The 15259-nt window shown below is 43.6% G+C and overlaps 1 protein-coding gene across 8 annotated transcripts in view; it reads right to left on the bottom strand.

Annotated features, from left to right (window-relative positions):
• Positions 1 to 15259, bottom strand: part of CCDC125 (coiled-coil domain containing 125) — a 173338-nt gene that overhangs the window by 4109 nt on the left and 153970 nt on the right. For 6 of the 8 annotated variants that reach the window (XM_077288262.1, XM_077288246.1, XM_077288270.1 and 3 more), the window contains exons 9-11: positions 11535 to 11639; positions 9300 to 9480; positions 1429 to 1559 (exon numbers count right to left, since the gene is read on the bottom strand). In XM_077288262.1, the coding sequence (XP_077144377.1) occupies positions 1429 to 1559; positions 9300 to 9480; positions 11535 to 11639 (417 nt within the window). The remainder of the gene's footprint in view (positions 1 to 1428; positions 1560 to 9299; positions 9481 to 11534; positions 11640 to 15259) is intronic. The other 2 variants (XM_077288278.1, XM_077288231.1) reach the window with 1 other exon arrangement.

Below are 15259 nucleotides of genomic sequence, written 5' to 3'. Positions count from 1 at the left end.
TTTACACCATACATTAGTGATAGAGACAATAGACTGGAAACCATAAGAGCGTTATAGGCGGGCTTAAGTGTCAGGTATCTATTATATATATTTTTATTCATTTTAAGAGGTATTTTGGTTTTCTATGAGGTCTTAAGCACTCAAATAATGATCTTATGTTTTCCAGTCTATTCTGTCATTTACTCTTGCACACCTCTCATTAACACTGGCATAGTCCTAATAAATCAGGTCTTTTGAACCTCACTTGAGAGGTGTGGCCTAATAAGAATGGGTGTGTCTCAGTGGGAAGGGGTGTGGCCTATGATAGGCAACAATTTTAACAAAAAAAAATGATCTAGACTAAGATAAGCAAGATATAGGGTATGTGCACACGTTGCAGATTTGGCTGCGGATCTGGTACAGTATTCCATGAGGTGTACAGTACCATGTAAACCTATGGAAAACCAAATCCACAGAGCACATGCTGCAGAAAATTCTGCGCAGAAACGCAGCAGTTTATTCTTTGTGAAGATTCCACAGCGTTTTACACCTATTCCTTTATAGGAATCTGCACAAAATCCGCAGGTAAATCGCCAGGGCATTTTACCTGCGGATTCTGTAGAATCTGCAATGGAATCTGCAACGTGTGCACATACCCATATAGTTAGGCAAAGCTGTCTAAAGATGCAAATTTATCATCCAGCATCAACCACTGTGATAAGTTTGGCGCAGCTGGTCTAATGCCAGATTGTCTAAATTTTAAGGCTATGGACAGCTTGAAATGAGAGGGAGAGAGTTTTACATATGTTAATGGTTACCTTTTTTTAGTTAATAAAATTCACTAAGTTTCATTCTACGGTCTTAATTCATTTTTGGACCCCCTACTACGCAGTTTGCAGCCTGAGCTTGATGTGCGAGTGTCTCTCCCAGTAATACAGGTTGGTTGTGAGGTCTGTGTGTATTTAGGGTGCTGCTGTCTCATTGGAATAGCTGTCATACTGTACCTCCTCCTTATCCATAGCCTGGTTTCCCCACTTACCCTTACCCTTACAAACCCAAGATTGTTGATACTTTCTTTTCTCTCCATAAGGCTGGAGTCACACTACAGTGAGATACGGCCAAGTCTCGCAGGTTAAAAACAAGCTCTGGCACCGACACGCCGGAGCAGAGCGTGCGGCTCCATGTATTGCTATGCGGCCGCACGCTCCGCTCTGGAGTGCCGGTGCCAGAGCTTGGTTCTAACCTGCGAGACTCTGCCGTACGCTGTGTGTGATCCAGGCCTAATTGTAGAAATCCTTACTTAAGCCGATTAACTAATTGTTTTCTGATCAGCAGACAGTTAATAGCCTGTGCAGGAATCCTGCAGAGATTAGACTTATCACCTCTTAGTATCTTGTATTCCCAAATTAGTAAAAATAATTTAGAATATATTGTTATATTTTCACTTACCAGGTCAATTAATACCCTGAGAACTTCCTGTGGATCATCCGCAGCATCTAGATTCATACTATCGGCTGAAGATACCAACAGGTCCTTTAGTTTTTGACCTAAACTTTTGTTTCTAGCTCTTGAAATGGAATCTATTTAAAGAAAAAAAAAAAAAATGATAATATAAACTTATACACTACATGTATGTGAAATACAAATACACGGTCATCTAGTACAGAAGGTTTAGTATTATCTGATATAACCTTGGTGCCTGTTTTGTACACATGTTGGGAACCTCTGTAGGGATAATGTATCATTACTTGGTGACCATTTAATTAATTACCGTATATAAGCAGAGTTTTTCAGCACATTTTTTTGCCAAAAATGCCCCCCCTCGGCTTATACACGAGTCATTATTCCAGAAGATGGCGGGGAAGAGGGAGCAGCGGGTGACAGGAGGCTGAAGCCGGCTGCTGCGGCTAAAGCCTGTGCACACTGCTAAAAGTCGCCGGCTTCAAAGCAGCTGCCGGGCTATCACAGATTCCAGCGCTCTTTAAGGTAATGAATATTCACTTCTTTCCTATAGGCGTGGAGAGAGGTGAATATTCATTACCTTAGTGAGCGGGGACACAATCGCTCTGCCGCAGGAGCTGCTGGCACTGGAACAAGATGCTGCCAAGGCTGCGCAGGGAAGGCAAGTAGGATTTTTTTAAATGCTTTTCTCATGGGGGTCATCATACATACGAGGGGGATAAGGAGCCACGCAGACAAGGAGAGGGTTAAGGAGCCACGCAGACAAGGAGGGGGATAAGGAGCCACGCAGACAAGGAGGGGGATAAGGAGCCACGCAGACAAGGAGGGGGATAAGGAGCCACGCAGACAAGGAGGGGGATAAGGAGCCACGCAGACAAGGAGGGGGATAAGGAGCCACGCAGACAAGGAGGGGGATAAGGAGCCACGCAGACAAGGAGGGGGATAAGGAGCCACGCAGACAAGGAGGGGGGGGATAAGGAGCCACGCAGACAACGATGGGATTGAGGAACCTTGCATACCAGAATAGGGACAATGCATATCTGGCCAATAACGAGTCAATAAGTTTTCCCAGTTTTTCGAGGCAAAATTAGGTGCCTCGTCTTACACTCGGGTTGGCTTATACACGAGTATATACAGTATATGTGATCGACCCAAACTTGCCATAGGAGAAGACCCCTTATGAGGCAACCCACTTATACATACAATGATACAGTTAAACCCTGCAGAATAGAATAAAGACACAGTCTCCCAGCCCTTCCGCTCTCTGTACAGAACGACGCTGTGACAAATTTGTGGTGCAGGTAGAGCAACGTTGCCATATCCTGTGCTTGCCCCAGCACGATGACTATGCCACATCGGTCTGCTCACCAACTCGGCAACATCAGGGTTAAAAGACTATAGGATGCTTATTTTAAATAGTCAGTACTTGTAAGGGGACTGTGCGGCCATTATAAAATGTGTGGGGACGCTGTACTGTGTGTGGAGGAACAAAGGGACCGTTATTACATTATGTCTTTCAGGGCGATCAAGGTGCCATTATTACTGTATGCGGAGGGACTAAGGGGCCATTATTATGGTTTGTGTGTGGAAGGGGACTCGGGCCATTATTGAATCATACATGGGCACTTAAAGGCATTATTAGAGTACAGGGCACTTTGTGTTGCCACAATCAAAAGGGGCACAAAGGCAGTTCTGGCATTAAAATTCTCTAGGGGCTATTTTACCATCTAATGATTAAGTTGTCAAATCTCATTGGAGGTTTATGCACTCTAGTGTACACCGCTCGTAAATTGTAGACAAATAGGAAAAGAAGGGGAAAAACATTTGTGAATAAAATGTAACTTATTAATTTGATAGAGATCAATGATAAACTAAATCAACATACAGCCAATTGACTATGTATATTGAGTCACTTAATAAAACTTGTGTAATTATTACAGCTGTCACCCACTGAGGTCCAGATTATAGTGCTAGGATGTAGAGATATTGTTAATATAAGTAATGGGATCCCTGACCATTGTCCCCTATTAAAAGGTCAAGTTTAAATCGCATCCATGTTATATATTGGGTCACAAAATTTATAGAAGCACACAAGAAATGTCAAATAAATAGTATCAGCTTCTGTCAGATAAGACCATAGGGTGATCACCCATTGATATCCTATTGTAAGAGTTAAGATACCTATTAGCGCTGCTGTATGTCACTAGCCAAGGTAAAGCTGAATTACAACAATTCTGCAACGATGAGTGGGCCAAAATTCCTCCCGAGTGTTGTAAAAGACTCATTGCCAGTTATCGCAAACGCTTGATTGCAGTTGTTGCTGCTAAGAGTGGCCCAACAGTTATTGGCTTTGGAGGGCAATCACTTTTTCACCCAGAGCCCTGTAGGTTTGGATTTCTTTTTCCCTTATCCCCTTTCCGACATTGGGCATAATAGTATGCCCATGCCAGACTCCCTCCTGTTTGGTCCGGCACTGAGCCCGCACCTTTCCGGGCACATGACAGCTGATCTATACACCTGACGTGTCTGCAACAGCCGCGGTTGGAATCGTGATCCACCTGCGGCTGTTAACTAGTTAAATGCCACTGTTAAATGCCGATGTCAGAGATTAAGTCACGCTTACCGGAAGCCCGTTGCTAGTTCCACCCATCGGTGACCCCGTCACATAATTGCGGTTCACCGATGGGTCGGCATGACAACCAGAAGTCTCCAGCAGACCTCTATGGTTGCCATTGCCAGATTGCCATGAGTGCCGCCCCGTGATCGGCACTCCTAGCAAGTGAGCATTTCTGCTACACACAGGTGATCTGGTCATCGCCTGTGTGTAGCAGAAGCGATCAAAGTACTGCAGCTTCTAGTCTCCCATGGATACTACTAAAGCATGCAAAAAGTAAAAAAGTTTTTACAAATATGTAAAAAATAAAAATAAAATAAAAAAGTAAAAGTTCAAATCACCCCCTTTGCCCCAGTCAAAATAAAACAATTAAATTAAAGGATCAAATACACACATTTGGTATCGCCGAGTTCAGAATCGCCCATTCAATATATATAAAAAAATTAACCCGATTGCTAAACGACGCAGCAAAAAATAAAATAAAAAATCAAAAACACCAGAATTACGTTTTTTTGGCCGCCGCTACATTGCAAAAAAATGAAATAACAGGGCATCAAAAGATCATATCTACACCAAAATGGTAACAATAAAAACATCAGCTCAGTGCGCAACAAATAAGCCCTCACCCATAGATCACAATAAAGGGAGACGCTACAGCAGGGGTGTCAAACTGCATTCCTCGAGGGCCGCCAACAGGTCATGTTTTCAGGATTTCCTTAGCATTCCACAAGGTGCTGGAATCATTCTGTGCAGGTGATTAAATTATCACCTGTGCAATACAAGGAAATCCTGAAAACATGACCTGTTGGCGGCCCTCGAGGAATGCAGTTTGACACCTCTACGCTACAGGTCTCGGAAAATGGCACCTATTTTTTTTTCTCTTTAACAAATTTGGGCTTTTTTTTTCCACCACTTAAATTTAAAAAAAAAAACAAAAAAAAAAACCTATACATGTTTGGTGTCTAGGACTTGGATAATCATAATGGCAGGTTAATTTTAGCATTTAGTGAACATGTTGGGGGGGAACAAAACAACAACAAAAAAAACTGGAATTGCACTTTTTTTGCAGTTTTACCGCACTTGGATTCTTTTCCCATTTTCCATTTCAAAATATTTTAAAACCAATGGTGTCATTCAAAAGTACTAGTCCTGCAAAAAACAAGCCCTCACATAGCCATATTGACAAATAAAAAAAGTTATGGCTCTGGGAAGAAGGGGAGCGAAAAAACAGAAATTCAAAAACTGAAATACCCCTGGTCATTAAGGGGTTAATAACAAAGACCTTCATTTAAAAACTACATTTTTGTGACTCTTGTGTCACCTTTGTCTAATATTTCAATTTGTTTGGTGATCAGAAAATATTTAAGTGTGACAAAAATGCAAAAAAAATAAATAGAAAATCAGGAACAAACTTTCGCACAACTGTATATATAATAGGGATTTGGAATAGAGATTAGGTCAAACAATCCACATATCAATAGAACCTCAAGCGATAAATTGAATTGCCTGTTACAAATACTAAATTACCGTAGTCTTTTTACAGAAGGATAAACATTTAATTTAGTGAATAGTAAAATATTCCACATTTAATAAGCACATTGTTGAAAATAAACATAATCCCAATACATACCATGTTAATACACTGGGTTATACATTGATTAGATATTACACTGTGTTCCAAATTATTATGCAAATAATATTTCCTCATATTTTCTCTAAATTACCTATCTGAATTGCAGTCATTGTTATTTTCCAGTCATCTACTATTCTAGTATAATTGCAATGTTTTGGAACAAACTGCCGATGAAAACAGTATTTAAAAAAAAAAACACTCAAAATGCATGTTCCAAATTATTATGCACAGCAGAGTTTTCAACCTTTTTTTTATTTTGAACAAAAAAAATGGTCAATTGTGAAGTTATAAGCATTATCGCTTATTACAAAATGAAATCAAACAGTTTTCAAGTGAAAACTTTATTCTAGGTGATGTTACATGTGCACATAGGACCCCTTGTTCAAAAGAAGCTTCTGAACTCTCTCGTCCATTGAATTTGTCAGTTTTTGGATGGTTTCTGCTTCAATTGTTTTGCATGTGGACAGAATCCCCTCCCAGAGCTGTTGCATAGATGTGAACTGCCTCCCGCCATCATAGACACTCCTTTTGATGATGCTCCAGAGGTTCTCAATGGGGTTGAGGTCAGGGGAAGATGGTGGCCACACCATAAGTTTGTCCTCTTTTATGCCCATAGCAGCCAGAGATGCAGATGTGTTTTTTGCAGCATGAGACGGTGCATTATCATGCATGAAAATGATCTTGCTGCGGAAAGCACGGTTCTTCCTCTTGAACCATGGCAGGAAGTGTTGTTTTAGAAACTCCACATAGATTATGGAGTTCATCTTTACCCCTTCAGGGATCATAAAGGGGCCGACAATCTCTCTCCCCATGATTCCAGCCCAAAACATTACTCCACCTCCTCCTTGTTGGCACCTTAGCCGTGTTTTCATGGGGTGTCCATCAACCAGCCATCCTCCACTCCATCCATCTGGACCATCGAGCGTTGCACGGCACTCATCGGTGAACAAAACAGTTTGGAAGTCAGTCTCCGTGTATCGTTTGGCCCACTGGAGCCGTTTCTGCTTGTGTGCAGTGGATAGAGGTGGTCGACAGGATGGCTTACGAACAGCTGCAAACCTCTGAAGGACCCTGCATCTTGTTGTTCTGGGGACGTTGGAGGCACCAGCAGCTTCAAAAACTTGTCTGCTGCTATGACAAGGCATTTTTGCAGCTCCTCTTTTAACCTTATGCAATTGCCTGTTGGAAAGAGTCCTCAATTTTTCCTTATCAGCACGCACACGTGTGTGCTGTGAATCAGCTACATACTTCTTGATTGTGCGATGATCACGATGAAGTGTCTTGGCATTGTTGATTGTAGTCATGCCTTGACCTAAATACTCCACAATTTGTTGCTTCTCAGCAGCCGACACATCCTTTTTCTTTCCCATTTTGGCAAAAAATGTAGGCTGCTTAATAATGTGGAACAGCCTTCTTAAGTAGTCTTGCCTTTATTTGGACACACCTGCCAAACTAATTTGCACAGGTATCTGCAATTGCTTTCAGTGATATAAAGAGCCCTGACACACATCACCATCAATGAGTTTAAATGACAAACAAAAAAATTCTAACCTTATCACTCCTAAACTCTATGTGCATAATAATTTGGAACACAGTGTATATTAGACTTTTTTTTTTTCTTTTTTTTTTTTTTAGGAATTAGACACTTAGTTTGATTGGTATTATTAGTAACTTATTCCACATTTAGTATTCACATTGTTGGAAATCCGTGTAATCCCAGTATACACCACATTCATCCACTCTATATACCCAGATTTTATGAGATGATGTCTCAATAGAGTATACTGTGAGGCATTCCTTATAAAGCATGTGTCATATTCCATCAAACAATAAAAGCCCATGATCTTAATGTATATTTTCATGAGACATATATGTCCCCTTGTTATGAAATCTAAGAGGAAAAAGAGGAAATTATATAAATGTGGATCAATTTTGCTGGTAAAATGAATAATACAGTCACACTCTCAGGATGTGCACATCATATCGCCAAATATTGGAAGTCAGTACATTAAACCATATTCTGCAATTGTCTTATTTCTATAAACAATAGTATGAATTTTATGAGTCTTTAGAGGTACTGTATACACCGTCACCGGCGTAGTGAGACCGCACCTGCAGTCGCTACACTAACACGCGGCCCCTTCACGCTAGCCGCACACCTATGTTGGATGTGGCTCACTTGTTAGATCATCTGGCGGCGTGCTTTCTTGCAGTTAGACATTAAGTGTACCAGTGCAGCAGCAGAGATATATTGTTTCATAGCTGTTATACATCCTATACTAGCCGCAGACAGGCCTGACACGGCTTACTTATTATATTAAATCTGGATGATACAAGCTTTACCTTGGCTGGTGACATATAGCAGCGCTAATAGATATCTTAACTCTCGCAATAGGATATCAATTGGTGATCATCTTTTATCACTTTATATAAATGACCTCTTCCGGGTTCTAGGAGGATGGAATCTGGAAGATAACTCTGCCTCCAGAGCTTGTTTTAAATATAATGGGGAGTTACCAGTGTGATGTGTAATAACCACTGTTACCAGAGTGATGTGTAATAAACACTCTCTGCTGTCCCTATCTCGCAGCAGAACTCTGATTATACCTGACACGTCTGCAATACAGCAGAGCTGAGAAAGAAGCAAAAAATGTTTTGCAAGACAACAAATTTCATTTCTCCTGTTCTGTGTTGGTTACTTGTCTCACACTGGTAACTCTCCTTCATATAAAGCAAGCTCTGGGGGCAGAGTTATCTTCCAGGGTGCGTCCTCCCCAGAGCCCGGAAGAGGTCACTTATATAAAGTGATACAAGCGGATTTATTAACTAAAACACTCCTGATATCAGACACACAGATAGGACTGTTTTCAGCAGCCTAACCTGTCTGCCCACATTAATAATGTAGTGAAAGATGTAGTTTAATATATTTTAACATCATTGATACTTAATAACAAATCCTTTCCTTTTCCCATCCGTCTACAATTTTACCATCTATAGGGCACAAAGGGAGAATTTTACTTTGCAAGAGGCAGAGTGGTGGACATAATTATGTGGAGCAATAAGAGGAGCATTGGTATCATACCACACTGCAGGTGCAATATGAAGAAGAAATATGGCAGCAGCAGCCCAGTATTTGGGCGACAGGAGGATGAGGAGTTCGTGCAGATTGGGAATAGATGGGGACCGTTCTGGAAAAGGTAAATGTGTCTTTGTTCTAAACTCTACAGATGAGCCATAACTGTGAGAAGTTGCGTCAGTCTGGGACAGATGGAAAAGTGAACTCCATCAGAAAGAATGTCACCGGTAAGGTACTATAACTGTACTGCAAGGTCTTGTGTGTTCTGCAGCACTGGTATCTACCACTATATGTCACCATATGGCAGTAATATCAGTGTTGGTCTTTGTATAATCATTTTTTCTCAATAACAGCGCGGTCATCTGCTGAGGTTCCTTTTTACCCAATATAAGTGTGCACCACCATAGCTGTCAACATGGTTATCAAGGTTAGGGGTCCACTCAGATGCGTTTTGCCCCCCATGCTGAAGTCCTAGCTACGCCTCTACTAAAAAGCAATATTTATCAGCTACTGTAAACTATCCGCTCCAGGATTACCACCATTCTCTTTAAGGAGTCTCCAGCTGTTCAGTCTTTTGCTCCCTTTCTTGCAGAGTCTCTCAATTTCACTTAGAGGCAGAGTCGCATCATTCTTGCGCTTCAGTTGCTGCTCAAAGGCAATCCGAAAGGCGTCAGCCATTACATAGGCTTCTTCCTTGCTCTTCTTCTCCAATTCAAACTGCACAAAACAATGAAACATTTTCTCCTTATTATACATGTCTGTATTCATTTGATTCACTGCTATATAAAAGGCCTTCTACAGCACATGAGGAAGTGTTTCTATGTCCTTTCCTATCAGTTCTCTGTTTAGCACTATGCAGATACACACCTTCATCCTCATCAATTTCCTGGAAAATAGATTTAACCGAACATGTGATATTTGATCTCTATCAAAGGCTGACATAAGTGAAATACAGGAAGTGTTGTCATGGGGACATAATCCTGACCACGCAGCTCCTCTACTTATCAGCTCAAGCACTGATTACATGGCAAATAAGCAAGATGTTAGAAGCTTTTTCGGATGACTTGTGGAAGTTCTTCTTTAACAGTTATCCCTCAGGTCACCTAAAATGTCAGTTTTAACTATTATATTTATTTCCCTGGAAAATGTGTGGTTCCCCCGATCTCTCTCCTGGAAATGCATGAGTATATGGACACCCAATTGTCATCATGCCCTGTGTGTGTTCATACAAAGCCGTACATTGTCAGCATCACAGTGTCAGGGTGTGTGGGGGCAGACATTTACCATTTAGTTATTTCCAGGAGGAATTAACAGAACAAAATGCAGGATCATAGGAAAATACTCTAAAAGGGTTCTTTTTAAAACAAAGTATTTAGTAAGAAGAGCTGACTGGTAATAAGTAATGTCAGACATTCCAAGTACATGGAGGACACATTTTTAAAGAGAAAGGTAACTTCTGTGTAATCGACCAACAGTATGTTATTACATTATGCAGGCCCACTACTGTGCAGGCATTGTAAGGACTACCAATGTGTTTTATTAATATACTTTATATGTAATTTGCTTTAGATGTGGTAATACGTCTTATTTAATTCAAAAATGTATTGTTTTAAACTGGACGCATTATTCTCCTGTTTGAGTACAGCATCAATCTTGTTCCTACTTGCCCGCTGTCCATCCACTGTCCAATGTTACTGGTATCCACATCCTCGGGGTGCAGATAGCGGCAAATACAGTGGTGGAGGAGGGGTGCCAGCCCTCGTTTCCACCAATCAGCATGCAAGATAGCTGCTGCGAAGAAATGGCGTCCTCACGTCAGCTGCGCACCGTGGAGAGCCTGTGTACAGAGGAGACCGGAGCAGAGGTAGAGCGCCGGGGGAAAAGCAGTGAGGAGCGTGTGAGCGGGCCCACGCAGCTCACGCTATATAGGGGGCCGTGTGCGGGCCCACGCCGCTCACACTGTATACAGGGGGCCGTGCGCGGGCGCCCACGCCGCTCACGCTATATAGGGGGCCGTGCGCGGGCCCACGCCGCTCACACTGTATACAGGGGGCCGTGCGCGGGCTCACGCTATATACAGGGGGCCGTGCACGGGCCCACGCCGCTCACACCGTATTCAGGGGGCCGTGCGCGGGCCCACGCCGCTCACGCTATATACAGGGGGCCGTGCGCGGGCCCTCGCCGCTCACACTGTATTCAGGGGGCCGTGAGCGGGCCCACGCTCAGTGTATACAAGGGGGCCGTGCGCAGGCCCACACTGTATACAGGGGGCCGTACGCAGGCCCACGCCGCTCACACTGTAAACAGGGGGCCGTGCACGGGCTCACACTGTATACAGGGGGCCGTGCGCGGGCCCACGCTCACACTGTATACAGAGGGCCGTGCGCAGGCCCACACCGCTCACACTGTATACAGGGAGTTGTCAGCATACTTAATTCTGCTCAATATTAAGTGATACAATTAATAAAAATTATAATTAATATGCAAATGTAAATATTGAGCACAATTTTAGCCTATTGGTGCGGCCCTCCACAACATTCACGGTCTCTCATTTGACCCCTAGGAAAAAATAATTGCTCACCCCTGCTCTAGAGGATTAGGGGAAGAATCAGTGTTTAATTCTATTCCTAAAATATTTAAATTTCTTTAAAGAAAACAAATGCAAAGTGATAATCAGTAACTTACTGGACAAAAAAAAAAAGTACAAAAAGTATCTGTATATCTTCTGTGAGAAAATCTAGTATCATTAAAACAGATTTACAATTAGCTACCTCTTGGCGGAGCTGAAGGAGATGCTTTCGAGTAGCAGCTGACATTTTGGCACACGAGCAGGGCTCTCCTGCAGGACAACACGTACAGGCGCCGAGCACTGCAAGCTAAACACAAGTATACCAAATGTGAGAATAGGACGCCATGCACTCCACTAAGGTTCAGATGCAGTTCTCACAGAAGTGTGTTGTACATTATTATTATGCACCAACATATTTTGCAGTATTTTATTACTCAGAGGTACAGGTACAAACAATATCTGACATCACAGAGTATCACATTCAGACAAGAGTGGTGAGGGTCCTGCTCACAAGAGATTGCAATCTATAAGGGAATAGGGGTGACATAATGAAAAAAGTGATTGTATTGTACGGTCCAGCTATGGTTATAACAATAAACGTTTTCATGTAAAGCTGCATGAACCTGCATACGTCCAGATACAAAGTGAGTGCATGGGGGGGGGGGGGGTGGAAAACATTAAAAAGGGACCAGATTCATAGGAAGGAATAACAGACAAGTTAGATAAGCGAGAGGATGCAATAGGTGGCGTACATGATCACAGGGGCCCATAGCAAAAGTTCACACGCCCTAGCGGTGACGTCAGGGAGGTGAACGGAGTTCATCGGCTATTATCTCCGCTTACCTTATTTACGTCACCACAAGACACACACTGCACTATAACGTGCAGCTCATTGTCTCTGCTGGGTGCCAGGTTAAACGCTCACATCATAAGTATACGTTTGCTTTTTCATTTCATAAAATAAATGGGTAAATGAAGTAGGGTGGGCTGTTTACTTCAAATAAAGGAATGAAGGACTTTATTTAGGCTGTGTTTTTTTGGTTTTTAACAATTTGACTATAGTGTTAGTAATCGGGTTGGCTTATAAACATCTCCATGAACCATAACTAACCCCTTGGCTTGATGTCACCTACCAATACAAAGCTGAAAACTCCAATACTATTACCCCACTTGCCACCACACCAGGGAAAGTGAGAAGAGCACAGGCTAAGTGCAAGAATGGTCACATCTTATGGATGACCAATTTCTGGGGTAACAGAGCTGATGTTTTTAGTCTGGGAGAGTGCCAATATCCATAGCCCCTTCCTATCCTATTAATATCAGCCTGCAGCTGTCTGCCTAGCCTTTGCTGGTGATTAATTATAAGGGGACCCCATGTCATTGTTTTGTGGGGTCCCCCATTGTAATAACCAGTAAAGGCCAAGTATACAGCTGTGAGCTGATGTTACTAGCCTGGGAAGCTCCATGTTTATTACCCCTTTCCCAGGCTATAAACATCATCCCCCAGCTATCCACTTTCCCTCAGCTGGTTATTAAAATTTGGAGGGACCCTAAGCCGTTTTTTTCTTTAAGTTATTGAATTAGTAGCTAAATACATTAACATTAACCCCTTTCTGCCAGCTGACGGAATAGTACGTCAGCTGGCAGATCCCCTGCTTTGAGGTGGGCTCCGGCAGTGAGCCCACCTCAAAGCCGCGACATGTCAGCTGTTTTGTACAGCTGACATGTGCGCGCAATGAGCGCGAGCGCCCACGCCCATTAACTAGTTAAATGCCGCTGTTTAACTAGCGCTCCCGTCCACGCGACCGGAAGTGCTCGCACCGCTGACCCCCGTCACATGATTGGGGGGGGTCATCGGTGCATTGCCATAACAACCAGAGGTTTCCTTGAGACCTCTATGGTTGTTGGTGGCCGATTGCTTTGAGCGCCACCCTGTGGTCGGCATTCAAAGCAACCCTGCATTTCTGTGACATAGAGGTGATCTGTGCTTCACCTCTATGTAGCAGAGGCGATCGAGTTGTGCATGCTTCTAGCCTCCTATGGAGGCTATTGAAGCATGCCAAAATTAAAAAAAAAGTGTTTAAAAATATAAAAAAAATAAAAAATATATAAAAGTTCAAATCACCCCCCTTTCGCCCCAATCAAAATAAATAATAATAAAAAAAAATCAAACCTACACATATTTGGTATCGCCGCGTTCAGAATCGCCCGATCTATCAATAAAAAGGAGATTTTTGTGTACTCACCGTAAAATCTCTTTCTCTTAGCCTCTAATTGGGGGACACAGGACCATGGGTATTATGCTGCTGTCCACTAGGAGGAGACACTATGCATAATCTGAAAAAGATTAACTGTGGCTCCTCCTCTGCAGTATACACCCCTGGACTGCGTCAGCCTTCTCCAGTTTTGTGCAAAAGCAGTAGGAGGAACGTAACATGAATAACATAATTTTGCCTGTAAGAAGGCAACTATGTACGAGCTCAAGAAAACAATATGAGAACTCAACAGTTACAACGGCCCGGAAAAGGCAACAGGGTGGGAGCTGTGTCCCCCAATTAGACGCTAAGAGAAAGAGATTTTACGGTGAGTACACAAAAATCTCCCTTACTCTGTCACCTCATGTCCCTGGGTCGGAAGCAATAAACGAATATTGTGCAGACAGGCCCCTATACTTAGGGCACCGCCACCTGCAGGACATATCTACCCAGGCTCGTGTCCGCTGAGGACTGGGTATGAAACCTGTAGTGTTTAGTAAACGTGTAGGCTAGTCCAAGTGGCCGCCTTACACAATTGTTGTGCCGAAGCCTGGTGCCGAATGGCCCAGGAGGCCCCTACCGCCCGTGTAGACTGTGCCGTAATACCGGCTGGAAGAGGAGAATTCTTAAGGCGGTAGGCCTCTTGTATGGTGGATTTGATCCACCTGGCAAGGGTAGCTTTGGAAGCTGGCAGACCCTTGTGGCTGGCTTCCGGAAGGAGGAAAAGAGAATCAGACCTCCGGAAGGACACAGTCCTAGACACGTATATACGCAATGCCCTGATGAGGTCAAGCGTATGCAGAGCCTTCTCCACTCTCATGAACCGGAACCAGACAAGGGATGGCAGTGAAATTTCCTCATTGAGGTGGAAGTTGGACACAACCTTCGGAAGGAAGGATGGGACCATACGAAGAACTACCTTGTCCTGGTGAAAGGTCAGGAAGGGCTGTCTGCAGGAGAGTGCTGTGAGTTCAGACACTCTGCGTAGTGAGGTGATTGCCACCAGGAAAACCACCTTCTGGGAAAGAAGGCGGAGCGGGACCTCCTTAAGGGGTTCGAAGGGTGGTTCCTGCAATGCTGTCAGGACCAGGTTGAGGTCCCACGTGTCTAGTGGTTGTCTGAAGGGGGGGAACCAAATCGGGAAACCCCATGAAGAAAAGTCCTTACTTGCGGCTTGGTAGCAATGCACCTTTGAAAAAGCACTGAGAGGGCTGACACCTGGCTCTTAAGCAAGCCCAATGACAGCCTGGCCTCCAGACCCGACTGGAGAAAACCAAGTACTTTGGGTAGGGAATAAGGGAGTGGGGTCTGGCCACGAGATTCGCACCAGGTAAAGAAAGCTTTCCAGGTACGGTAATAAATCTTGGCAGAGGCTGGCTTCCGTGCCCTGATCATGGTTCCAATGACGTCCGGCGAGAGCCCTACCTGGGTTAGAACCCAGGTCTCAAGGGCGACGCCGTTAAATTGAGAGCCCCTGAGTTCTGGTGGTAGAACGGGCCTTGTGATAGAAGATCGTGGCGGTCGGGGTGACGCCAGGGGGCGTCTGCTGTAAGTTGTATGATGTCGGTGTACATGTACATCTGGGCCTGTCCGGTGCAATTAGGATGGTTGGAACTCCCTCTTGTTTGATCTTCCTCACCACTCTGGATATCAGGGGGAGAGGTGGAAAAAT

The sequence above is a fragment of the Ranitomeya variabilis genome, chromosome 1 (assembly GCF_051348905.1).
Source record: "Ranitomeya variabilis isolate aRanVar5 chromosome 1, aRanVar5.hap1, whole genome shotgun sequence".
NCBI lineage: Eukaryota > Metazoa > Chordata > Amphibia > Anura > Dendrobatidae > Ranitomeya > Ranitomeya variabilis.
This window is presented reverse-complemented; position numbering and strand designations above follow the sequence as displayed.